The sequence below is a fragment of the Strix aluco genome, chromosome 13 (assembly GCF_031877795.1).
Source record: "Strix aluco isolate bStrAlu1 chromosome 13, bStrAlu1.hap1, whole genome shotgun sequence".
Classification (NCBI taxonomy): Eukaryota; Metazoa; Chordata; class Aves; order Strigiformes; family Strigidae; genus Strix; species Strix aluco.
Window position 1 is genome coordinate 1,929,802 of NC_133943.1, and position 27,892 is coordinate 1,957,693.

The 27,892-nt window shown below is 40.0% G+C and overlaps 1 protein-coding gene across 3 annotated transcripts; it reads right to left on the reverse strand.

Moving 5' to 3' along the window:
• Positions 1–542: 542 nt before the first annotated feature.
• RAD50 (RAD50 double strand break repair protein) lies at positions 543–23,829 on the reverse strand. 3 transcript variants are annotated; one of them, XM_074838493.1, is made up of 26 exons: positions 23,776–23,829; positions 22,612–22,789; positions 22,151–22,234; positions 21,819–21,970; positions 21,017–21,202; positions 20,672–20,876; positions 20,074–20,202; positions 19,149–19,314; positions 18,128–18,321; positions 17,337–17,543; positions 16,293–16,475; positions 15,889–16,046; positions 14,836–15,011; positions 13,972–14,209; positions 12,398–12,587; positions 11,361–11,487; positions 10,942–11,135; positions 10,513–10,623; positions 9,856–9,948; positions 9,662–9,775; positions 8,734–8,861; positions 7,695–7,919; positions 4,629–4,714; positions 4,064–4,206; positions 1,386–1,519; positions 543–1,044 (listed from the first exon to the last, which is right to left on the reverse strand). In XM_074838493.1, the coding sequence occupies exons 2-26, from the start codon at positions 22,738–22,740 to the stop codon at positions 858–860; spliced, it is 3,939 nt and encodes a 1,312-aa protein (XP_074694594.1). In that variant the 5' UTR covers positions 22,741–22,789; positions 23,776–23,829; the 3' UTR covers positions 543–857. The 3 variants fall into 3 exon arrangements, 2 of the variants coding, with proteins under 2 accessions (XP_074694594.1, XP_074694595.1); XM_074838494.1 differs by lacking the exon at positions 23,776–23,829 and adding an exon at positions 23,337–23,429; XR_012624990.1 differs by lacking the exon at positions 4,064–4,206 and having other exon boundaries at positions 907–1,044.
• Positions 23,830–27,892: the final 4,063 nt, after the last annotated feature.

Genomic DNA, 27,892 nt, shown 5'->3' on the forward strand with positions numbered 1-27,892 from the left:
CTGGCCTTCCGTTGCCATTCTGAGCGAGCAGTGGGTCCCCCCGGCCTGCCTTCTGCAGGGCCTTCGGGCCTTGCTGTGCCAAGAAGCTCAGCCTCCACACAAATGAACTCTCTAAGGCGTTTCTGTACCATTTTCACAGAACTTGTGTCTCATGGAGAATCAGAACATAACATAGCTCTCATGTCACCTGAAAGCAGCAGAGAGGTAAATGACACTAAGCAAAGAGAATATGGTTAAAATATGCTTCTGTCATCCATTCATTCAGCCATCTAGTTAGAGGTGGGACTTTCCTTTATTCTAAAGAGAACTGTTACACTTTGTGAAGATTCTCTTAATGTTACCTTGTAGAGAAACCAGTAAAAGTTCTCTCAGAAGCTTGTGAACTTTGTGTAGACTAGGTGGGTAGCTCTGAACACGCCTTGACTAGAGATGCAAATCCATCCTGAACTCGCCCCACCGCGGTGATGGAGGGCAAGTGCCATTCTATCGCCAGAGCTGCAGCTGTTCCAAAGAATCTGCATCTGGATCTCCCCGCCAGGACATACCCAAAGAACATCACAACTTTATTTTCACTTTTAAAGCGTAAAATACATCTAAAAGTTAACTGCACTGTATTCATTTAAATTCTTCCAAATCACGGTGATTCTTAAACCCAGGCACACAAACATGTAGAATGACAGGAAGTTTCAAAGTCTAATCGTTTCAGATTCTAGCTAAAAGAGTTACAAGTTACCTAAAAACTGTTACAAGTCTTCAGTAGTATAGGATATGAAGGAACTGTATTTTCAGATGCCTTCATCTGAGCTCTATCAAGTGAGGCAGCTAAGCCAGCCTACAATACGTAATTACTTGAAACTCTAATGAACGTAGGAGCCTAGGGAGCTGACACTGCATTTCATGATCTCAGAGCACTGGTCAATGTTCTTCTTTATCCTGTAGAACGTTTCCACGTATTCAGAACGGCCCAGAAGTTCAACAAAATCCTCATCGTGAGTTATCACCAGAAGCTGAAAGTTACGCTGTTGTGAGCGGCTTTTGATTATCCTACAAAGAGATATTATTTAGTGTTTATCAAAGTCACATTCTAGTTTTGTAGAATTTGTAAATACAGAGTACAAAAATATTTAACTATTGATAATAACACAAACTGTCAAGAAATCTAATGCAGATTAGCAACTCTTTTTACCCAGATAAAAAAATCCCAAATTATTTAAGAAATATTTTTCTTCTTCCAGACCAATAGGGAAGCTAAAGCTACCACTCTGCATGTCTATCTGCAGATGCCAACCAAGATATGCCAGCTTAAAATATAATTCACTTCTGCCAACTACTGTTAAAATTTGAAAAAGATCCATTTTATAGCTTCAGAACAAGAGATCACTTACTCCACCAGGGCATGTGCAAGAGACTCAATGTTTTCTCGGTCAAGATTGGTAGTAGGCTCATCCAGTGCCAATATGCCACAGTTGAGACAAAATGTTTCTGCTAGAGCAAGACGAATAATAAGAGAAGCAAGCACCTAGAGAAAAAAAAAAAATCAAACATCCAAATCTCACTCTTTGAAGTGTTTATAGAGGAACTACGTGGAACATGCTATTTTTAATGCCATTACAAATCACCACTAAAGTTTACGTAACAATGTGCTGACAGTTCACAAAATGACGGTGACTAATTAATTATTGAAAAACTACATTAAAACTTCAAGTTTGAATTGAAAGATCCATTCTACAAAGTACTGTTGGAAAAATATCAGAGAAAAGTCAAATACTCAAAATTCCGCAGACGCTAGAAGGAAGGATTCCAACCCGAGGTCAAGATGCTACGACAGTGTCACCAGCATTTCCGCTACACTCTGCTCAAGCCCCACCCCTCTGCAGCAGGATGGTGCAAATTTGCACCCGTAGCACTACGTTTGAGTTACCGAACTCCTGACTACTTACTAAAACCAAAGGTAGTAGGATTTACCACCTTACATGTTAAGGTTGGTATTAATATGCCTAATCATATTATTATTAGATGTCCTGAACTAGTGAAAATTACAGAACACTCAATGGAAACTGTGCTGCCAAAAATACTTTCCAATTATCACGACTGCTGGCATCACAGTTCACGATCAAAGAATTCTCAGAATATAAGCTAAGAAACTGTGAATAAGTTTCACTCTCATTTACATAGGACTCTAACGTAACATCCTAGACTACTTTAGGAGAGGGCACATTTTTTGCCTATACTGCTGTTTTATAAGATTTGGATTTCCCCCCAAATTAGTATGGAATTTTCAAAACCAAGTACACATCTGCACTCAGGTGGGAATGAATTTGACAGCGTTTTTCATATTCAAGCAACAATACAGTATTCATTTTCTCATGAAATATCCTTTCACGATTCTGTTGCTGTATGCACTTAAAAATACTGTGTATCATTTTGTTCCATTTATTGATTTCATTTTCTACTACTGCCTGTACCACCTGGTTGTGAAAAAGGCCTGGCTGGCAATGAAACTCTGCTGGAGTAGCACAGTGGGAACTGCTACTCTGGAGGTAAGGAAGTGGGCAGTTTGCTACTTCAGATAATGGCAAATTCTTCCTCAACATCAAAGAGATCTCAAGCTGTTGCCATCATAGCAACATAAGAAAGCTCCAGCTCCCACTGCAGGAGAAGGAGAAGGTACCTCTCTTCTCCAGCTGCAGTGTCCTTGGGCTATGCTGTGCTGGCACCCTGCCCACAGAGCATTAAGTGTCAAGGAGAGCTCTCCACAGTGCAGCAGGCACCAAGGATGGGCAGAAAGTGTTCCAGCAGGGAGGAAATAAAAGCATCCCTACGTGCATTTGTGTCCCTTTCTACTATCTCTGCATTTAGGAAGATCACTTGTTCTGCTGGAAATGGTTCATCTAGGGAAGCAGCAGTTTCCTGCTATAATACTGCAGGTAGCTTTGGCTGCCCAAGCTGCATAACCAACACGCCAAGTGTCAAATGGCTACAAGTATTAATTTTTTTTCCTCCCCATACCTCAGCTCTTTAAAATAAAAAAAACAGTACAGATGGTGATTTTGGAGACAGAGCAACAAGGCTAGTTCTTTTCTCTGGCTTAGGAATATTTTAGATGCTCTATATCATGAGTCTCTTGACCCAAGGAACCAGCGCCAGGACAAGAGGGAATGGCCTCAAGCTGCGCCAGGGCAGGGTCAGACTGGCTCTTAGGAAGGATTTCTTTGCAGAAGGGGTTGTTGGGCGTTGGAATGGGCTGCCCAGGGCAGGGGGGGAGTCCCCATCCCTGGAGGGGTTGAAGAGTCGGGTTGACCCAGTGCTGAGGGATCTGGTGGAGTTGGGAACGGTCAGGGTGAGGTTCATGGTTGGACTGGAGGATCTTCAAGGTCCTTTCCAACCTCAATGATTCTGGGATTCTGTGATCGTAACACAACAGACAGGTGGAACCAACAACTCTCAACGCTGGTGGGACATGAGGCCACCGGCCCAGCGAGCACTAGTGAAGTACCAAGAGTGCAGAGCCAACAGCTGACCCAGGCAGGGCAGAACGCAAGGCAGCACCTGAAAGTACAGCATGGTATGGTATGTGGTGACATCGACCGAAAGGTGGTATTTGGCAACAGGGGAGAGTAGTGTAACTTGGAGAAAAAGAGGTCTCATCACACTTAGAGATAGACATAGTGGTGAAAAAAAGATCAAGGGCCAGCCCTTGGGAAGGAAAAACTACAGGAGCAAGTCAACAGACCTAAAGCTACGGGAACCTCAGTGAGACAGACTGGGAGGATCTGAACTTGAGGAGAGAGGGAAGTCAAACTCTTCACTCCTGAAGGGACTCTGACCAGTCCCCTACTGAAACAATGGACTTTGGCCCCCCAAAAGACGGTTCAGATGTCCAGAATTACAGATTGCAACCTGTCAGCAAAATCCAGACACAGGGAGGGGAAGTTGTACAGGGCTGTAAATTAGAGTTGGAGGTGCCTGGTCGTCGGGGTCACTGCAGAACACATTACTCTCCTACATTCACCTGAGTCAGTTTTCAGAATCCTCTTTACCTCGTACTAAAAAATGCTATTACCTTCTGCCCAGCACTACACCTTCCTCGCATATCCAGTGCTGTATCGCCCTTTATCATTACTACTCTGTAATTGTAACTTCTTCTTTTATCAGAGGCCGAGACATTCTCATCTGCATCAGAACGAATTTCTATATAGTCAATATCTGAAAATGGGAAGGAGACAGTTTTTACGTTATCAAAAACCTTCAAAAATATTGTAGGATTAAACAGAGCTGACAGGTATAATATACAGTAACCATCAAAAGTTTTCTTCCGAACTCTCACTAATAGATATGTCTTTGAAATTAATCTTTCCAAAGCTGAAGGAATGAACTCATGCACTTCCCCTATCTCAAGAAAACTATAACTTTGGAAAATACAGAAAAGGGAAAACTACCTCTATTTATCCTGAAACTAACCACATAATGCATAATAAAGATTACAGCCGTGACCAACAGATGTAGCCTTTAGAATGGAGCCAACTATCTTCAGATCCTGGATTTTCAGTATTTTGAAAACACTTTTCAGTATGCAGTGCTCAGTAACAAATGGATACATATGGGCAAAACTACAAAAAATTACATACCCTGTCCTCTGTAGGTGCTTCGCCAAAGGTCACGGATTATTTTGTTGATTTCTTCCATCTTCATGCTATGAAATGTCATTATTGCTCTAAAGAACAACAAAAAGTGCAAATTATTATAGGTGCAGCCATGGCCTACTATGGACTACAGGAGCTTTAAGGCAGGCAGCAGCTCCCTTTCCAGTCCCTAAATACTTTTACTAAAAATGTAGTAAGTACTAGTTCATTTTGAATGCATAAGTATCTAAAGATTCACCACACTCTATTGCGTAAATAATTCTACTCTCACCAGCAGCTCAGTCTCAAGAAGTAGGAGAGCAATGAAGACAAAAAGATTTGCAGTCACTCAACAGAAAGCAAGTTTCCCTGACTTTCTAAGAGATTTGTAATTTGTGCGTGAGGTCTATTTTCAGACTGACTCCCAGAAGAAGAATCTGATGTTAAGTCATCCAGACCAACAGCGGTGTTACTCATCACAGGCCCCAACAGTGCAAGTAACTGGGTCTCGGTAGGAAAGGAGCCTGTGAAGTGTCCGCAGAGCAGAGAATTCTTATCAAGAATATAATTTATAATCACCCAAGCGGATGTTATGACTAGAGCTGCCTTTCTCCTCAGCAGCAAGAGTGACATAGGGTGTCATTAATAATTTTCAATTTAATTTCCCTGGTTAACATATCAACATGACTTCAGTTCAACAGATGATTCCTTAAGAAAGCATTCAAGAAAGGACAGGATGCTACATTTCTAATTTGGCTTTTTAAAAAAAAATTGTACTCCATAATGAAAAAAATGCTTGCTCAATTTATGCCGGTGTCTTCTTTCAAAAAATATGGTGGAAATAAAATATATTTCTGAACTTGGACTTTGACCCATGCTTTTCCCGCCTCCCCCTCTTACAGGAGTGATTTCCACCTGTTCTGGGGAATACTGAAGCATCAACTTTAATAGGATTTAAGTCTGAAGAATGAAGAAAGTGTTTTCAACTATTTACTTAATTAAACCCGAGAATGCATTCCTCATCAATATTTATCATAAACCTCTAAATATTGTCAATAAAGATCAGCTGATAGCACAGAACACCCAGCTACAGATAGAGCTTTCAGTCTCTGGCCATTGGAGCTAACATTTTGTCTCACCGATTTTTCAGACGATTACCAATAAGTGATGCTTATCTATTTTTCTTGAAATTACAAGACTGATTTCCTGTTTTGCCTTAAATAGAAACAATAGATAATTTGATACCATACAAAAAGATTCTGAATTCTAAAAGGGAAATTCTTGGAGTGCATTTCCATTTAAGCTGAAAGGGAAGAATTATACATGCTCTGAACAATTTAGATCTTCACAAAATAAATTTTGGATTAGCTTACATTCTAATATTATGTTTAATTTTATTTTATCATTAAAACTCTTTAAAACACATTTCCTCTAGACCATCTTTTCAACTTGGAAATTTCTCATCTATTTAGTTTCTCTTCTTGACCATTACGCTGTACCCTCAACCACATTACTGCTCTTCCGTTCTCCTTCTTCCACCACTACTAGACCCTTTTTAATACAGGAGACCAAATTTCCATACCATATGCAAGACATGGGTGTATTCGGAATTCATACAGTGGCCAAAAGGCTTCTCTTTCTCTTTTTTGTTCCTAATATTCAAATTATCTTTCTGTCACTAAGCACCAGTTTTGTATTTCCTGAAACATATCCACTGTTTCCAAGATCCTTCCCCATTGTTCCTCAAGTTGCAATAGCTCACTGCAATTCCATCACTAAAACTGAATATACAGGGGGTTTTTAGGGAGCCGTATGTTTTACTCAGTATATGTTTACAAATTTTGAGATGCTATTTTTGGCCAGTCAGTCCAAGACGAGACGACAAGCTCCCAGAGGAAGCAGAAACAATCAGAAAGTATACTACACCTTCCATCAAATGCAAGATGTTTCTTTTGCTCTTGCCTTCTCTAGGCATAAACCCACCCACACTGGAGAAGGGGAAAAACCACCTCTATATTGTGATATTCTTTAATGAAAACACAATCGTTTATCTGAGAAGATGATCATGTAGAACAAGAAATCTACCTGGCATATCTCATTCATGTTAAGATATGACCAGATGATGCTAAAATATATTAATATAGAAAGGAAAGTAGCATGAGAGACCATGCAAGAAAGACCCGGCTTAATAATGAAGGATTTAAACACTGGTTTCACCTTTCCTAAACTCGTACTGTGGAGTTTATATATTTTGAGATAATATGCGAGACAGGCTTTTAAGAAACACATTCTCCCAATTATTCATTGCATATCCTGTAATTCTTTTACTTCCCTCAAAAACCCACCAAAATTACAAGAAGAAAGGAAAACCATCAGCAATTTCAGGAGACACACTTATAAAAGCTTCCTAAAAATGCCTTCAGGTGGGAAAAAAGGTACAGAGGAACAGGGACAGAGGAAGAGCCTGCGGCTCCGCTGGCTCTTCCACATGTTTTTCACACGAAAACCGAAGCTGAATGTGTTTGCTGCCTGGACATTCTCTAACGACCACAGGCAACACAACAAAAGATTATTTCACACCAAGAATTCAGCACAGAAAGGTGATGATGTGTTGGGTTCACTCACTATTACCTCTCTCAGCTTGAACTGCTGCATTGCAAATATGAGTCCTAACACATACAGCCGTATCTCAAAAAAGGTCCTACAGAGGACTGGGAATAAAATGATAATGATAACTGGATTTACCTATGATTATATTAAACTCCAATTATTACCATCAATGCATTTACTGTAAGTACATTATATACATTAACTTACAAATTTTCAACATCCTACCAATCCTGTGCTGTTTGTAGTATATTTTCATCAATTTACTTAAAAAGCTGTACCTTGTTATCTTAATATTTAAATACCAGATTTTATAAGGAGAAATGATGATATACCTCAAATAATTATATAAATTTACTATTTCTGCGTTACCCCTGGAAGTCTGAAATTGAAAGCTGCTTTCACATCAACGTTATCAATAAAGACAAAAACATTTAAGAATTACCCTCATGTGACAGTACTTACTTATCAAGAGCCTTGTAATAAAGGTCCAGATCTTTGTTCACCAGCTCTGTTGTTCTCATAACAATCATCATGTCCCTGTACTTTTCCTCTGCATCTCTGAATTGTGACTCTCGAAGTTCCTTTTTAAACCGAACAATCTCTTCCTCAAATCCACGTTGTCGGCCAAGTGCAACATGATGGTTTCTTTTCAAAGATTCTATTTTCTCCTCTAAATGTTTTTGTTCACTGTGAAACCATAATTGATATACAAGTCTTTTGTATCTGGTGTTTCACAATTTTTTAATCAGGGTTCTAATTCTGAGTTTATGTTAGACTGTAGTTCATTATATTGTACCTATAAAGTCTGTAACAGTTAAAATTATAGTACTAACGCCACTGAAATGAAGACATTATTGAAATAAAAATATACTAAAGCTTGTTAAGAACATATTAAAATCACTATTCTGAGTGGGAGAAGCAAGTTATCAAGTTCAAACGCCAAAGTGCTATATGCAGAAACATAGAAAATAATTCATTTCATAGGTGGAATTAAATTAGAATACTGAGCAAAATAAGATGAATTAATTAGGTAGCCTCTAGAAAGCTAAATAATTAGTTCACACATAAGAACCAGCATAGGGCTAGTTGCTTTTCAAAACTGTTTATTATCTAAACAATTCAACTACTGAAGTAAATATAAAATTTGCTGCTGAGACTTAAGTGAGCAGACTGAAAATGAAAACTAAATATTCTTATCCAGAGACATGAATTATTTTAAAATGGGGATTTAGCAGTGGCATTCATTAAAAAAAATGGATTAGACTGGAACAGGTATGGGCACATGTGCACATACATGTATTTCTAGCCAGAAGCACTATATGTTATCATTGAGTCATTTATGTTATCGTCATGGGGATACTATGCAAACATGAGCTTGAAGGAGGAAGTGGTCTACATGAATGGGGAAAGAACCAGCCCAGGAAACACACTAAAACACAGTGAATATTACATTCAGCAAATTCTTGTGCAAAAGATGCCGTTCTGCTTTGAAGATGCTTACTTTTTCATTTGCGGGACTTTCATTTCTCCCATCTCCTTCACAAGTTGTTTGATGTTGTCTTCAACTTCTTTTAGCTCTTCATTCCGTTTCCTCAGAGTAAGATTGTCCTCCAGCCACCTCTCCTGGATCTATATCCCCAGAAAGCAAGAAGCTGTGTGATGTTTCAGTCTACTGATTCTCAGTTACAAAGCAGGAGTTCTGCACAACTCCAAAACACGCTACAAGCATAAAATAATTCACAACTACAAAAATTATCACAGTGAGAACGTAGCTTGTGCAAGAAATAGGGTTTCATGGAAATCAGCAGTATTATTTCGTATTTCAGTCTGAAATAATATGGTATTTATTGTCACAGGCAAACACAAGAGCCATCCTGTGTGCAAATATTAATCTGTTTCAAAGAGGGCAAGTAATTTAGGATGAGATTTAACAAAGTCCCCCATCTCAGCTCTGCAAGTTAGACAGTAAGTGGTGGGGTAGAATGGGGAAAGACATCTTTCCTATAAAGAATCTAAACAGTATTTGGAGTATATACACGAGAATTAGAAGTACACGACAAAATCTGGAGTGACTAACACCTTTTGGTACCTGCAATTAGAAACACCTTACAGCTGTCCTACTTCAGAAGGCAGGTATCCTCCACACAAAGATACTTTTGAAAATACTGGCTGTTATCCCAACAGACCTACCCCTTTTGGAAATACCACGAAAAGATAGAAGTTTTCTAAAATGCATCTGCTTTTGCATATACAAATCTCAAGACTTTTTTCAGCATAATGCACATATAGCAACTATTCTGACTAATCCTAACAACTAAGTAAATCAGGAGACAAACTTTGCACCACTACGGACCTAGGCAGACTTAAACCAAACCCAGAAATTATTCCAACTGTGCAAAATATGCTTCACTGTAAAACAATGCATCTACCTTTTGAGTGTCAATATCTTGTCGAATCGTTTCCATCTCTTTACTTATCTTTTCCTTCTGTTTCTCACAGGCAGCTAACTGAGAACTTACTTCATCAAGTTCAGACTCCTTTTGCTAAAGAAATAAAACGGTATATGATTTAAACACAAAAGTGCTTTCAATGTCAACTTTTTATTGACTGGTTTCGAAGTTACCTTTTTATAGTCGTCTTTTCCTTGTTGAATATAGTTTTCAATTTCTTTCATGTACTTGTTTATATCTTTAACTTTCTCTTTTATGCCATTTATCTGCAGGGAAAAGATTTCAAATGAAATGCAGTCTTATGTCCAAGAACTGATATGCTCTGTATCAAAAATTAGATACTGGATAACACTGTTGTCTAAGTACAATTCCTTATTAGTAAATTAAAGGGAGTTACGATAAAGCCTACAACTTTTGAAACCCACATGTTCCTTATTACCATGAAAATGTTTTCCAAAGCAAATGGTTAATTATTCATTTGCCTTACACTTCACCTGAGAAAAATAGGTTTGTCTCTTAGCGAGGACAGGTTACAGTCACCCTTGTGATTTCTCCTGGATCTATTAGGAAGGGCTTTGAATACCACTGCTCACTAAATATAGCCAATTGTCCCTCAAAGCCTTTTGACAAGACTGCCAAAGGTGAATTACAACTGAGTTAAGTCTCCTGACTTGGTTATGTTCCTCTTCTTCCCTAGAAGTTCCACCAACTTAAAGCATTTGCTAACATCACTGCTGTTTCCTAAAAGCAAACTCATTACCATGGCTTGCAGCCATGCCTGAAAAACAATATATATTCCTATCTCCCAGCTATGTCAAAGGCAAACAAACCTTCTCCTGTGTTTCTTTACTACTTGCAGTCCTTGTATTAATTAGATCCTCCTTCTCCTGCTGCAGTTTTTCTAAAGTTGCATCCAAAGGAAATACCTGTTCTTTTGCTTCCTGAAAAGTAGTTGGAGAAAGTTCTTTTTATTTTCTCATTCTGTTAATGATCAACATTTTTTTCAAGTGGTAACAAACCTCATGTGGTTACTTCTTTCTTTTTTTGTGTGTGTGTATTTAAAAAAAAAAACAACCAAAAACCGTGAAAATATGTATTAATAAAGTTCTGGAAATTCCCAAAGATATGCAATAACAGCACAGGATAAACATTTAAAAATACATCTTATTTGCTGGGATTACAATGTTAAATATAACAAGATTATTATTATTTTTTCCCCAGGACAAGAGAGCTGAGGGTTAAATAATTGTGTTTCCTACCTTGATCTCTCTGCATAAGGACTGAACCTCAGTGGTTAATTCCACTGTCTGCTCCTCCAGTTGTCGACGACGCTGCATGCTGCCGGAAATCTGAAGTTTCTCTGCTTTAAGCTCATTAACTGTACTCTTTAGTTGCTGAATCTGATTTTGCTGGTCTTGCTTGAGCTTTTGATTTAACTCAATTTTACCAGTAACTACAGATGAAAGCAAACACAGAATGAAACAATCTGTTATTAAAAACATTTATTGTCTTCCTTGTGAAAATTTAACTCTCAATATGACCCCAAAAAACCAAAACAACAAACTATTAGAATACATTTATTTCAGAATGTAAAATAAGCAAGCTAAGATTTTAATGGCAGGAAGTTTGGAACGTTGTTTTCAATGTAAAAATGAAATACCCATTTTGTATGACCTACCTGTATCCCACAAGTGTTTTTTCTCTTGTTTTTCATGGCTTACTTGTAGAACAGTTCTACTTAAATCGACCCCTAGCAGCTTAGCCTCCTGCTGAGCAATTTTTCGTTCAACGTCTCTAATATCAGTCTGAAAGTATGAGGAAAAGTATTATTACTATTGTATTAGTGTTTAGAAATGTATTTTGTATCTTTGGCACACAAGAACAAGCTTGGGGCTTGAGGCACACATGACTTGAGACCTTTAAATTTATCTCCTCTGCTGGAGCCAGGTCACACCGTTAGCAGTGAGGCTATGTCAGCCCACATGCTGACAGAAACTGGAATTCCTAATTGGGAAAGATAATGAGTCAAGACGGATGGACGGGCTTTTGACATCCCCAGCCCACCTCAGAGCTGTTACAGGTGCTGCCCGTCCCTGCGACAACGGAACTGTTGGAGCCTCAGGAGCTGCTGCCATCTCCCACCCATGAAATGCTCCTGGTCCTTTGTCTGGCCCCAGGTTCTCTACATAACGGTTCCTCTCGGTGTTCTCAGCCGAGCAACAATTTTGTGTTGGTAATAAAGGCATGAAGACTGTTCAAAACAGTCTCCTACATCAGAGTAATAAGAAGTGTAGGATATCCATTCCCCTTTACCATATCTTCAGATGGCACAGAACACGGGATAAGATTTCAGAAAGCACAGAGAAGATGCTGAGAATACACCAAACTATAATGCCTATGAGAACTGGAAAACACTCTGGTGTACTTGTGGTCGTGCTTAAGTTCTGGATTAACCTCTTCTCCCAGTTACTATAGCACAGAATTGAATCAGAACTCAAGGGACTCCGTGGTCCCCAAAAGAAAAAAGCATTACATAAAACTTGGAAGTTTTATTAGTACTAAGATCACCTATGTTATGCTGTCTTTTAAAAAATTTTTACTTTGTTTGGAAAGTCTTAAGACCTCAAAGTTTTGTCACATTATTGAATAACTACATATTTAAATGCTAGCAAGTGAGTATCATTTTATTTATTAAAAGAAATTACCAAAGCATACCTGGTACCTTTCCATTAGTGTTATATCCTGCAAACGTGCCTTGGCACTGTCCTCCTCGGACAAGGCTGTCTGCAAGAGTGATTCCTGCTCCTCTATCTCACCCTTTAGGCCTGTTAAATCCCTGTTTGCATTCTGTATCTTGTTCCTCAAGTCTGGTATGTCCTTATCTTGGAGCTCAACTACAGTTCGCCTTAAATAAAATAGAAATCCGGAAAATTTTTTTGTCAAAAACAGTAGCATAAGTTCAAGATATTTGAGATCACAAAAGCTGTAATATGATTTAACAGTTGAAGACTAAATTTAGCCAAAGTAGTATCCCCTTAACCTTCCCCACGTTTGATTAAGCTCATGCCATATACCCAGCTAAGGTAATACATCCCTCATGAGGTGAGATGAAACAAGCAAACAAGATCTCTTTTGGTTTTTAACTTAATTACAGCAAGTGCTCATGAGAGGGTCTAAATCCACTATACAAGAGTGCCCTCTTGTGAAGGAAAGGTCTACCCTCTAACATACATTCTCCAAATTCTCTCAGAGCAACGGTCTGAAAATTTCTTGAGACTAAGAGCCTCTTCACCTACTTGCAGGAAACCTGCATCCTCTACTCTTACTTTAAATGCTGTTCATACGCTAAGGAAAAAAAATACAGGACTGTGACAAAAACTCTTTAGGGCTAGTTTTGTTTGTTTATGTTTTGGAGGGAGGCAACAGTAAGAGAAAAGGGAGGCAACAACAAAATAGCCTGTCTAGTATTTTCACAGCTTTAAAAATACAGACTAATTCAGCCTGGAAATCAGAAAATACTGTAGGCACCTTTTCTGAATTTGTTAGCATTACCTACACTTTGTATTACCTTGAAAGTTCAAAAAAAACCCCCACAACATAAAAAGGTTTTTTAAGTAACTAAAATAAAGGAATAAATTCAGTCCAATCTAAAATGGGTTATCAGTATCGGAGACGGAGATGAATTCCCAAAGGATGGAACTGCACATGCCTGAACCTCAAAGAAACACAAATGGCACTGGGAGTCCACTAAAAAACCCAGGGATGTCCTTCTAGACATTGTAATTCATACAAAACGTACTGTTAAAGGAGATATAAATTAAGATATTATTAAAGGGTGCATAATATAGGTTCAGTTCACATTCTGTTTATACAATCTGCTGTTTCAGTATTTTTAAGAAACATATTTAAGGTGACGTGGCATGAAAAACATTTCAGTAACAACACAAACAGCCTGTCCAGTTTAAATTACAATGCTAAATAACAAGGAAGGGAACTGTGCCTCTATAGTGTAAATAATCACTAGAGAAGTATGTAACTACTTTTTCTGCCTCACTCTCACGAGAAGCCCCAAAGGACCAGAAATACCAAAACCATAAACCAGCTTAATATTAAAGTCCGAATGAGCAGAGAACAAATGCTAGCAAAATACTTATCTCAACGAGATTTTTTAATTGAATTAACTAGCCCTAAAACAAAGGCTCCTTGATGTCTGCATAATTCTTAGTAATTAAAAAACAAGCATTTGAAAGAGAACAGTTTGCAACAATATGGTTTGCTAAGTACTTTACCTAAGTGGCTTAAGACTCATCATTTCATCACGTTTTTTCTCTTTTCTTTTAAGCTCAGACTCTGTTGACTTCAGTTTGTCTGGAGCAAGACGCAGCTTAGACTGCAGATCATTAATTACATCTTGTAGTTCGGCCTCTGTTTGAAAAACTCTTTGACAAACTGGACAACATGACTGCTTCTCCTCTGTCAGTTGTGTAATGAACTGTGAATAAACTGCCGTGGCTCCGGCAAGCACAGCTGGTTTAAAAAGAAACAAAAGACTTTATGTTGAATAAACAGTGCATGATCAGATCTGAACTAGATAGGTATTTGCCATAAATGAAGATAAAATTATAACCCACAAAACCACAAAGGTAGGAAACTGAAACAGCCCTACGTGACCTGGTCTGAATTCAGTGCTGCCCCTGCTTTCAGCAGGCTGCCCCAAATCAACCTCCTCAAGCCCTCGTCAACCTGAGTTAGTCTGTGAGTCCGTTTTATTAAACCATGCTCATCCCTCTGCAATTAACCGTGAAAGCGAGTACTTCCTTCAGAAATCACTTTCTTTCAGTTAGTGGTAGGCACTATGGGCCAAACTCACATCAGAGGGTGGGTTCTTCACACCTGGCAGATCATTATGTCATTTACACATAATGAGAGAATTAACCGAAAGAATTAAAACTACTGGTCCTGCTTAAGTATAAAACTGAAATAGTAGTAAAGGAAAATGTGTTACAAAAAATACTAAGATTCTGTCATGATGTCCCTTAAATCAGTTTCTGTGCCTATTGTTTGTCCTGCACAAGCAGCAGACTGTCTCAATATCTGTGGCTTACATTTAAAACAAGCTTTAGGGAAAAAAGTAGAGCTACATACGAATTTACCTCGCTGTTTTGAATTTTTTTCAATTTCATCTTGAAGTTTGTTCAGATCACTGTCAAAATCTTGGCTTCCACAAACATCAAAAAGTTTTGCTTCATGAAGGGACAACTGTGCTTCTTTTTTTTTCAGCTCATTGCTGACGTAAGTTTTATGATATTCTACTGATGCCAGTCGTTTGCTGAAACATCAATGCATAAACTTTTATTACAAAAAACCAAACATTTCAAACTTCAAGCAAAAACATGGGAGTTAATCTGAAATTGATATTACAGAGCTGTTCACCAGTTCTTCTTTAATGATTTTTCAGCAAACCTAGTGTCAACTTTTAATTAATCTAAGTACAGCATAAAGTGTTTCATTTTAATTCCCTTTTGTTTTCTAGATGCTTACTGATGAGAAACTAATTTCTAACGACCAAGCCATACACAACTTGATAGAATGATACAATATCAACGTTTTTCCCCTACAGCAATTATTGCTTACAAGATATTACTCAATTTCTTAAGCAAAGAATGTTAGCATTCTCCTACTCATGTTCCATACTTTTGAATTATGTCATATTCTTATACTTAAAATCTTGGGTTGTTTTGTGGAAGCTTAACGTGTATCACTGCAGTGTGCTCATGTTACCTACTCTTTCTAATAAATTGTTTTATATCATCAAATGAAACCAGGAACAGGTATCACACATGAACTCGTGCTATAGTCACTAACCACTCTGTGACTTTTTTATAAGTCAGAAGACCAGCATTTCCACCCCCAAGCACATTCATTCAGCTAGGATTAGTTTAAACAATTAAGGATGTTCACAACAGTATTTTGCTATCTGCTTTTAGTCCTGCCTTTGACATACTACAACTGTTGTGATTTTCTTAACCAGCACAAACTATAGCAGCTATAGGCGACACAAATTCTGCAGGATCCTTTGATTTTGCAGATACCTAAATAAACAAAAACGAATTAAAATAACAAGTATGTTAAGCATATTAAACTTTCCAACATTTAAATTTGTAATTACATAAATAGTTATGGAGACATAATCAATTAATACCTACTTAAGGGTAGCCAGACTATCCCTTGTCTGATTGATCTTTCTATTTTTACCATGAAGCCAGTCTTCAAGTTGGTTTTTATTTGGAAAGTATCCCAACAGTGATGTCAGTTCATCAGAATGTCTTGATTTTACTTTTCTAATCTGCTCTTCTTTTTCTGCCTGGGGAGATGAAGCATTTTAGATTAATTTTTTCATATCTTTTGTATCAAAGGAGGCATTTTAGATTAATTTTTCCCTATCTTCAAGTTTATGTCACTCAATGCGTTCATGGAGTAACTGGCTTCTATGAAACCAGACAGATGCTTTACATATGATTGGTGATAAACACTTGAAAAATACACAAATCTTGAAGGGACTGCAGTAATTTCATGTCCCCCTCTTATGAGATGATGATAGAAAAATTACTTTGTCTTTCTTCAGCATCTCCATTTGGGTAATTGTTGTGGTATGTAGATTCAGCTGTTCCATCTCTTGATCCAACTTCCTAAGAGCTTTGTCCAGGTTTATTTTCTCATTTTGCAGCGTTCGTACTTCCAGTTCGAGTGTTTCTACATTGCTGTTCCTCTCAGCCTTCTCCAGCTCATGTTCCTAAACAAAAAATAAAAGCCCAGAAGACTTAATTATGCCAATCAATAAAGTTCTAACTAAAGGAAACAGAAGAAAGCTCTTAAACTGCCTGTCAGCAGTATCATTAGCTGTTACAGGAATGACACCAGATTTGTAAAGAATACATGAAAAAGGACAAAGGCTGTGATGTTGGCATGGGGAAAGTAAAGCAGATACTGGATGCACTGTTCTGGAACATGCAACTGCCCCAAGTTGCTCATGGTTTTATTGTAAGTCATAACCACATGATTTCACTTCAGGAAGCTCACCCATATTTAGTTTGATTCTCTGTATTTTAGCATCTACTGTACATTAAATTTGGAATTACCCTGGTGAGGAGGCTAGAAGAAACACCGTCAAGCGCTGAATTCATACAGCACTAACAAACATAAAATATTTAGCTACAAAGGCATAACCAGCTGTTCAACTGGGACGTCAAATGCTTTTAACTGTGAAATATGTCATCAGATCAAATTCTTATAACCAACTACTCCATCTCACAGACAAGTTATCTGGAAAGTACTTTAGGTCATATTTTTCTGGCCCAGTAATTTAAGACTGACTAATCTTAGGATATCACCAGCTGTGGTATTGCCCTGTTGAGAACTCACCAAGCAGCAGAGCAGTATATTCTACACATGCACTGTACAAAACCAACGAGTGAACAGCCCCTGCCCCAAAGGGCACACCATCCAAACAGACAGAGCACAGAGAGGGTATTCAATGGGAAAAAATGCAGCAGACGGAGTAAACATCAAGGGGTTCTTGTCTGTGTGTTTTTAATGATAAAGCTGAAAGTTTTTACTTCAAACTTCTAGAAATATTTCAATTACATTCACTTACGGTCTTGACAATCTCCTGATCCAACTCCAGGATTCTGTCTGAAAACCCCTCCAACTGCTGCAATTCGTATTTTACATTCTTCAGCTCCACTTGTTTCTTATTCTGAATGTCTGATTTCAGGTCAATGGTTCTTTGTAATCCAGTCTTCTTGTCTCTTATTTCATCTATCTGTTTTTGTTTCATTGCTTCTTTTTGTGCAAATTCTCTCTGAAAGGAGTCAGCAATAAGATAATTTTTCATTTTTTTAATAGGGAAATAACAATTAAAAACACTTCTTCTCACTGGGTTGCAAATATTCACCACTGTAATACAAGACATTGAAATACTGAGATAAATAGAACTCGTCCAAAATTTTTTGCTGAAATGTTTCAATAGGAAAACGCAGCTGCATCATACTGATAAGTGTTCTGTGAGAGCAACTCCATTTTGCAGATGACTTCAACAAAAAGTTGCTTATTTTTAAACCAGCTGCCCACTGTAATTCCTCCTCAGGCTTTTTAGCTTGTCGGTGATCCACCGACACGAGAGGGCTCCTGAGAAAAACCTATCTGAAGAACTGCCTGTTCAATAGCTTTGGCATTTCAGATCACTTGATGACCACTCTTAGTTCCAAAACTAATTTCCATGGAAACATTCAGGTGACTCATAATAAAGAATTCTAAAAGAAAAAAAATGGCTAGTTTTTCCCCCTCCAATATTCCTCTTCCGCCCAGCACCATGAAGACACACGTGGACCAGTAACATCCCAACAACCAATACTAACCACACTACTAAAGCAACAAAATTCTCACCATCAAATGATTTGCAGCTTCTGTATCTCTCTCCTGTCTCTCCTTCAACAACCTGTGAAAGCTGGTAACATGCCTTTCATTAAAAGGTGCACGCTCAAAACCATCTAATTCCAGCTGTGCTGCCAAAGACTGAATTAATGAATCCCTCGTTGTGATGTGCTCTTGGTGACGATCTGCTTGCAGCTGAAGACGGCCTTCACAAAAGAAAACGTGACAAACCCTCAAAAACTGAGGCAGAAGATACATTTAGGATTCAAAGCTAGTTGCAACTATTTTCTTAAAGTCTTTGAAACTGAAGTCTTTTTGAACAACACAAAAAGCTCCAGAGTAAAAACAAACTGTAGCTTGAGAGACTGCTGTTTCAGGTAACTAAATTTTTATTAATTAAATAAAGAACCTAAAAGAAAGCCTCTTAAAACACTAAAAATATTATTCTGATAAATATAAATAAAGCCCAAACATATTTCACGTAAGCATACATTTTGTGTCTGAACCACTACAGCTTTACTGAAACTTCCACAGTCCATTTACAAGAGAATACACAATATATGAGAGAATATCATCCTAAAGCTCTCTGACCAGCCAAACATTCAGCTTTCACGTTTTTCTTGGTTAAAACACACTTATACAATCACATCTGGCTAGTGGGCATTTTTATCACCTAAGGAAAATACAAGCTCAGACAGTAAAAACAACTGTGTCGTAAACTGCTAGGCTGACACTGATCTCTGCCACCATAAATGATCTATTTAGAAATTTTTATAAAGAATGGTTCATTTGAAAACAAAGGTACTACGTACTGTAATTATAGCTCAGAACAACAAGAGCACATTAGAAACTCCAGGAGAAGACCTGTCCAGCTGTGAGAGTCTCATACCATACTGTGCAGCTGACCCCAAACTCACATGTATTTTAGGGGTTTTGTCCAGGTCAAAACCTTTCAATTCTTATGAGTAGTTCCATTTCAGAACTTAATTACATAAAAAAATAAATACAAGGTGATAGACAAAGTCTAAAATACCTCGTTCAATAAGTAGTTCTGATTTCTCACTGGTAAATCTCTGGCATTCTTTAGTGGCTCTATCTAATTCACGCTTACAGTCTGATAATCTCTTATCCTTCTCCTTCACTGTTCTCTGGTGATTCTGGTATCTATCCCTCAGTTGTTCATCTGTTCCTTGAAAAACCTGTACACCAAACACAATACAGAATAAAGTTAGCTTTTTAACTAAATTTATAAGCCAGTTCATGATGTTTTAAGAAAAGTATAGTTTTTACCATAACAGAATTCAAGAAATAAGACATAAGCACCTCCCACACAGAATTTCTATATTGAGAAGAAATAAATATGCTACAAGCGAAACTGGAAAATCTGTTTTTTTAGGCTAATAACATGAACAAATCTAAATTCTTACCACTAAGGAATTTCTTTTCATTTGTCAAAATAGTTTTAAATGCCTTTAAATGCCTTGTCACAACCACAACAGAAGACTGACAATTATTTCTTATTTTAAGAAATTAAAAAATCTCCAGGGAGATGAATAATATTAATGTCAGGAGCCATCCCATACTGGTCAAAATAAGTGCTGGCTATCAGCAACAACCAGTGAGAAGCACTGATTTTCACGTTACACACTGCAGGTCATCGTTACCAGTAGTTATCGTTTTTATGAAAATTTTTGTCACTATTTGCCTTCCTGGCAGGCTAGTCTATAGTGGAGGGAAAAGTTACAAAAAACAATTTAACCCAAATTACACAGAAACTAATACAGCTTTACTGAGCCATATTTGCAATATTTGATAATATCAAGTGAGCTACATGGACCGTGAAAATGTTCTTCACCGATATCTGATGCATAATAAAATATATACTTAGTTCACTGGGTAGCAAAAGACAGACTGATTCTTCCGCAAAAGGGATGGCAGCATGGAATTTAAAAGGCAACCTTTTCCATCTTCTGTTGCAAATCTTGATTATCTTTCTCCATCTGCCTCCTCCTGCTCTCCAGGGCTTTTACGTCGTTGTCTAGCCTCATTACCTTCATGAGATTCTGTTCAACTGCTGCCAGAGAACTCTGCGAAGGGAAGAGTGCTGTAAGCAAAATATCTCACCAGTCACTTGTTCTATACAATGCAGTTAGTCTAAGTGTAAAACCTTCAGTTTGATAAGTATTTTTTAAAAACAGGAGTGGTTAAATTTTAGTTTTTGTTTTAGCTACAGTTTATAATAGTTTTACTTACCACTAAATTTGAAAAAAAGAGATTAATTAAGCTACAAAAAACCAATGCTGCTACAAGAATTTCACAAACCACGTTCTTAAACCTCCAACGCCTGTTTACAGATTAGACCAGCATCTGCCAGGTTTGTTGAGGTATGCTTGATTCTGCTTCAGAGCAAAGCATTAGATAACACGACATAAAACTGTCAGATTTTAATCCAGAAATTCGTCCAGCGTTCACATTTTTCTGTGTTCTTTGGTGCTTATGCACTGTTTTGTATTAAAGTCTGTATTAAAGTCTTAATGTAATCGTCACGCAAATTACCTTTAGAGGATCAAGCTGACCCTCAATAGATTTTACATTCTCCTTAGAAGCAGCCAGTTGAGCCTCTCTGTTGCTAAGATGATCCTGGATTTCCTGTGCTTTTTCTTTATTCTGTTTTAGGTATTTCAGTTCTGTCTGACACTCTTTTACTTTCAAGCTTTGTTTCAGTCGTACCTGACGGAGAGTTTCCAGTGCTTTAATATACCTTTAAAAAAAAAATAAAGTTCAGATCCTACAGGCAATATAGCAATACTTATGTATGAAACAATGCCTTCATTAACACCTACATTATTAGAAAAGACATTTCTTACTTAGCTTTTATTAAGTTACAGTAAAGAGAAAAACCTTGTTGCTGAAAAGATCTCATCAAATTTTTGTTTCAGGGCCTTCCCTTCACTTAACGGCCAGTTGGATTCTTCTTGGTGGCAGAAAATGACATTGTTAATCACTGATTTGGAAACACCAAGGGCACTGATCATCTCTCGGTCGATTTCTGCACACTTGGAACTCAGACTGACCTTCTCACCATGCCTATGTAGCACAGATAAAGAAAATCCCGCAAGAAGTTACTAGCAAATTCTTTTAAAAGTAAACTGCGTTTTTAACAGTATAATCTCATTGTAACACACCGATTCAAAAACTTAATGAGTAACAGTTTTTAAATATATAATTACCATGTTCAACACATGCATTTAACACTGTCAATATTTGTAGTCGACTATTACACATTTTAGAACTATGTACAACCGCCAGAGGGAGCAAAACCGATCCTGAACGAAGTGAATACCCGTCTTAAACTGCGGAGATGGGAGTTAAACACCGGCCATGATCTGAAACCAAAAAGGGGGCTAAAGGAAGTAAAACCTACATACTCCACACAATGCTACTTTCACACCGTATCCTTATTAATACAGTTTTAAAATAAATGTAAGTTAACAGGTATAAGTTGTTCTTACAGCAGTGGCTATCAGAGGATTTTTTGAATCAACTAATAAAGTGATGAGACTACATAGCTTTAATCCAAGAGCACTTGTAGCTACTTCAAGGAACACATTATGAAGTTTTCTCTTGTCTTATACATAAAAAGATACAAAACCCAAACCAATCTTCATGTCAGAGTAAGAAAAAAAAACTTGACAAAACTTACTTCGTTCTAGTAACAACGGCTTCAAGTGTTTTAAATTCTGTTTTCTTGCCTTTCTGAGTACAGACCATGGATCGCTGGACAGCTACGAGCTCTCCGTTTACATCTCGAAACTGTAATCGAATCTGAGCTCTAACATCTGTTTCATTGGCAACCTTTAGTAGAAATAAAACAAACAAATGATTTCTCCCAGCTCTCTGTTTTTCCTGAAACAATACGGTCAGCTCATGTCTGCCTAGAACCTGAGCATCCCTGTTTTCATCACAACCCTGAGTGCAGTCAAATATTTCACTTAGAGCTAAACACACATTAAATCTAGTCACTATGACTTTTACCTTTGGATCGTGAACAAATGAGTTTCCTTTGGTGCCAGGAGGAAAATCTCCAGTGGATATATATTTAAGGCATTCAATGATAGTCTAAGAAAACAGAAATAAGTATGTAGTTACACTGGTGATTTAGAGTAAACAAGATGGACTACAGAAAAAAGCACAGTAGCAGCCCAAATACTTACAAATGAGCCAAATCTGCAAGGAGAGGGAAATAACATTTTACTTTCTGAGTATAGTGAGAATATGGTACTTTGCAAAATTGGTTTTAATCAGGATCTGGATCGGTTTCCTACAAAAAATATCAACCAGTGCTCTGCAAAATCCAGATGCCTAATAATGCTAAACAACACAGGCAAGATTTTTGCAATATTATGAATACCTTTCTGTAGAGATCACTATTCATATTTTGAGGCCTTTCAGACCTATTTACAGTTCAAAACCAAACATGCTGTAGTAAGCCTTACCGTTTTTCCTGCACCATTTGGTCCCACCAGAATAGTTAATGGATTAAAGAAAGTGATAATTTGTTTGTCTTTATCCTCTACTCCAAAACTCCTCACTCCAAGGATACTCATTTTCTCAATCTTCGCCATTTCTGCAGAATTCTTCTCTCCCAAAGTCAGAGTGTAAACGTTTTAAATCCTGTAAAATAAAGCTTCGTGAAAAAGCTAGAAGGCAAAAATCACAGCTTATCACAGAAAGCTGGCAACACATCTACACAAGCACAAAACATGACAAATAACATGGCTAAGGCTCTTCAGTTATGGCTCAAGGTACCGAACACATGAAGGCAAAACTCTGATTTGCTTTAAACTGAGAAGCTAATCAAGTTAAGTACTACACTATTTATCATTAAATCAAAACCAATGGCCCAAAATAACCCTTTATTCCACATCATAAAACCCATGCACGTGCCTTCAGAACACCCCAAACACAACAGAGGCCCCAATATTTTTTTTTTTCCCTTTAAAACCCCACTGTTGTATCCACCACCCAACACCGTGCGAGCTTCGCTACCGCCTCCGTTTCTCACAAATTCGTAAGGGACACCCAGCATCACCTTTGTCCTGGTGTGAGGGGGAAGGAAAAAAGCGGGAGACTTTGAGGGGCAGGCAGGGCCTGTGCAGGGGTGGGAGCTGCCCGTGTGGCGGGTGGGGGGGGGCAGGTAACTGATGGAGGCAACTCCTACCCTAAAGCCCGCTGCTGACCGCCGGTAAACACGTCTATTCAGGTGTGTTTCGGGGGTATTTCACCCGGCCGAACGAGCGGTGCTCAGTGCGCTCCCACTCTCCCCTCAGGGCTCTCCTCGCCCCCCCCACCCCGGGCAGGGCCGAGCCCAGGCGCCTCCGCGGAGGCCCCGGCGGAGCTCGGCCCGGTCCGGCCGCACCGCCGCGGTTGGAGGCAGGCGGGAGGGGTGGGGGGGAAGGCGGAAAAGGGCATTTCCTGGAGAAACCCCGCTGCCGGGGCACAGGTGGGCAGCGGGAGTTTCCCGCCCGGAGCCCCGCGCTGCAGCGGGGGCGGATATTTTCCAGGGAGAGACAATGGCACCACGGCGGGGGCGGCCCTTCCCCTCCCCGCCGCCGCCCCCCGAGTCCGCCGCCGCCTCCCCGCTCCCCCAGCCCGGTCACCTCCGCTCTCCGCCGCCGTCCCGCGCTCCCCGGCAGCCACCGCGGCCACCACCGCCACGCCCCGGCCATGGCGGGCCCCGCCCGCCCCGACTCGCTACCGCCCCCCGCCGAGCCCCGCGGGAGGGCCCGGCCGCCTCGCTGCGCCCGGGTGCTCCGGCCGGTCTTCTCTTGGCCACAGGCCGTGTGGGACGAAGAGGGGGAAACGATGAGGAAAACCCGCTCCAGCTCGTCCCCTCGGCCCTTCTCCTCATCCCGCGGCCCGTCTTCTTCATCCCCTGGCCCCTCATCCCCGGGGCCCCTCTCCTCCTCCTGTGGCCTCTCTCCTCATCCCACAGCCCTTCCCCTCATCCCCTGACCCTTCCCCTCATCCCCATGGCCCCTCTCCTCATCCTGTAGCCCCTCTCCTCTCTCCCGGCCTCTCTCCTCATCCCTCAACTCCTCTCCTCATCCCCCAGCCCCTCTCGTCTGCCCAACCTCTCCCGCCTGCCCTGTCCTGGTGACCCCCATGGGCACCCAGCGATTCCCCCTCCGCTGCTGAGGAGCCATTAGCACTTTTATTAAAAACACAAAACAATTGTAAAACAATAATTTCAGAGGGTTTTCAAATAACATTTCCAGCCTGCTGCCATGGCTCGGTGCTCCCGCAGCACTGGTACGGCAGCTGCGACAGGGGAAAACTCCAGCTGGCCCCAGCTCCAGCGCTCAGAGCAGACAGGTCGCTGTTGGAAGACAAATCTTCCAGCCCCGTCATCAAACGGAGCTGAGTGACAGTGGATCATCCCGTGGACAAGCCCCCTTTTTCCCCCAGGGAGTAAGTGATGAACAGACCTGGGGGTAATTGAGTTGTGGGGAGCGTGAGGCTGCGCTGCCAAGCCCTGCTTTTAAGGGAAATCTGCAGATCCCCGCAGCAATCCAGGTCGGTGCTTCTGTCTCAGAAACCACATTTCCGACGCTGGCTTTGATGTCCGCTCGTTCTGCCTGTTACGCGCTGTAGAATCAGAGCCAGCACGGGATCAACGACCAGCGTGCAGAGAGGTGGCACAGCAGCAGCAGAGCTACCTGGCTGCCGGCGCTGGGAGTAACTGCGTGCTCGAGTATTTCCAGCCGTGGCACGAGTCCTCGGGGCTGTGGTGAGCGGCGGTTCACCATGACGCCGTCGGCAGTGTAAGTGTGATGCATCCCTCTCTCACGGTGACAGATGAGAGTCAGGAAATGGTTTACAACTCTGAGGTGCTATGTGATCTGGTAATTCACCTTCCTTAGTAGGAAATCCAGAATACAAACTGCAGCAATTCCACATCAATCTCTTTGTGCTCAGCGCAGGAAGAGGATAAAAGGTAGTCATATATCTGATTGTAGGATTGCTTCATTTAGCTTTAATTTGAGGGGAAAATTCCTTCAAATCCATATGGAAAATAGGGAAAAAGCTAAGTGGTGTAAGATATTTTTGAAGTTAACGTCTTAGCAGGACTCAAAAAAGCGTTGGGCATACAGAGAAGTGCTGTTAGAGGAAATGTGTGAGGACCCTCTGCCACGTCCTCCCAAGGAGAAGAGCTTCTCGGGCACAGAGGCGCTCGCTCTTGTACTTCAGCTTCCTATCTTAGAAATTTCATACGGGTCATTGCAATCATTCAAACACCGTTCCAACGCATGGAGTGTGAAACCCAGACAGGTGGCCTCTCATTAAGTAGAAATGTTTTATTTAACAGCATAGAGTGCTCTTTTCCACATTTTACACCTGCCTACAAAAATGGTTGGAAACAGAATATAAGCTGTTTGTAAAGAAACAGGAATACCTTCATTACCAAACCTACTTCTTATTCTCTCATAATTTGTTGCAAATCTGTCTTGTGGACTGACAGTTGTCATGCACAAAGGTGAATTTTGTTCAGACAGACAGATCCGTGGCAACTGAGCAAAGCAACTTCACGCTACTGCGTGAGTGACTCCAGAAATTTCTCTAATCTGGAAAGAAAGAAATCAAAGAAAAACTCAGTTTCCTAATTAAATTAGAACCAAACAAGAAAGCGTTCAGAAATGCCTCCTGTATGTATCTGAAGGGAGATTGCTAAATAACGTAGTCAAAATTCCATACATTTTTTTGCCACTAACTCCACCTGTTTTATATACTTTTTTAGTCACAGTGCTAAGTCTGATTTTTTTTTTTAAATAAGAGGAAGGAAACAAGAGAAAAAATTAAAACAGACATAATACCTTCAGCAAAGGTGCATGTTTTATATTCACTCAGTAGGTAGTATGATACAGTTCCTGCTCTCAACAGCAAAGTAAGTAGTTACAAAACTGGCACAAAAGAATACAACTGAAACAGTTAAACAGGAAATCAATGGGTAACATGCATGTCCATTATTGGATATAATGACAGAAACTGCTGCAAGAGCTGTTGTTCCTATCAATGTTCACTAGGATGAGGAAGTAGAAGTTCAAATCACTTTAAAATGTCTAAGTTATTTTTTACTCTGAAGAAAATAGGGAAAGGGGAAATAACCACAAATACAAAAGAACTTCAGCTGCTTCTGGTTAGTCCTCAACCATTATCTATCCTTTTCTGTGTGCCTGCAAAAACATAAAACTCTTAACATTGGTGCTTTTCTGACTTAGCTGACTATGCTGATTTATGATCTTAGCATCGTTTGTTAAATACTTTCAACATTTCAGCCTGTCCTGGAAAAGAATATGAGGAAAAATCCTGGACGTTAGGAAAGTCCAAAATTCTAAGCCAAATCTGGAGTTTTGCAACTGAACTTTACTTCCATAATGAGAAAGTCACTCTCTCACAATTTTAGACCACCAAATAACGTTGTTAATAATGATCGCATGCACAAAGCACATTAAGAAGTGACCTAATAGAGCATTATGAGGATAAAACAGCATGTCAAGAGCTGCGTACCATCAGATGTAGATGTGGTCTGTGGACTCCAGCTATTACACAGCTACTGCTGTCGGGCACTGCTTAATCAGAGGTTACTCAACACTTTGTAGGTGCTTTGGGGGCTACAGAGGGGTTGGAAGGGAGTACCGGAGTTTTGAGGCAGTTTTGGGGACTGCAGGAAGGTCCCAGGTGACTGGGGGCAGGAAAAAGGATCTCTCCCTTTGACTGCTCAAGTTAATTTCTTTCTAGGGCCCACAGACTTCCTCGCCCCCTCATACCAGTCTTCTCCCACATCCATTGCAAGAAGCAACTCTTCCTCTTACCTCCATAGCTCCTATTCATCTTCCAGTTAGAAAAAAATCCAACCAGAACAAAAAAAGCCAGAGGGCTGCCCCTTCTTCCCATCTCTGGGGCTTTCTTATCCTACTCCTGAGGAGCAGGAGTCCCTCCAAGATTAACTGCAGGGACAGGCTGCCAGCTGCAGATGCCATGAACACCCTGACCTCTTCCTGGCAGCCCCTGGCCAGGCAGGAGCCATCCCAGGTTCACCTATAGGTAAAGCAGATGAGCTGTCAGTCTTGGGAATCTAATTTGTCTGTGCTTTCAGCCAACTCCAAAATAATAACTTTACCAGGATATTTTAGCACTTACTGTGCTTCCTCTATGAAGGGAAACAAAACAGCCGGTCTTGTATCAGGTCAAGTTCATGGTTAGGTAATGGAGGCAATCTTTGGAAAACAGCCCTTTGTACTCAATCTCGGCATCATCTGTAATTAAAATGAGTACCACATGAATGATAGGTGAAGTAAGCCTGGGCCTTATCATAAGCTGGCAGCCAGCAGGTGGTTTTGTGGCTAACAATTCAGGCTTTCTCCATGTTTGTAGTCTGGTGATAATCCTACTTTTTATGAGCGCGAAAGGTTCATGAAGGGTGAGCTGTGGCCACTACAGATCTTGAGAGAAGAAGAGGTTAGCAGTCACTTCACTGAGACATTACTGGCACAGCAGGCTGTGAGAATATCGCCAAAGTCATCAAATCATAGAACAGTTTGGGTGGGAAGGGACCTTAAAGATCATCTTGTTCCAAGCCCCTGCCCCGGGCAGGGACACCTTCCACTAGCCCAGGTTGCCCAAAGCCCCGTCCAACCTGGCCTTGAACCCTTCCAGGGAGGGGGCAGCCACAGCTTCTCTGGGCAACCTGTGCCAGGGCCTCCCCACCCTCACAGG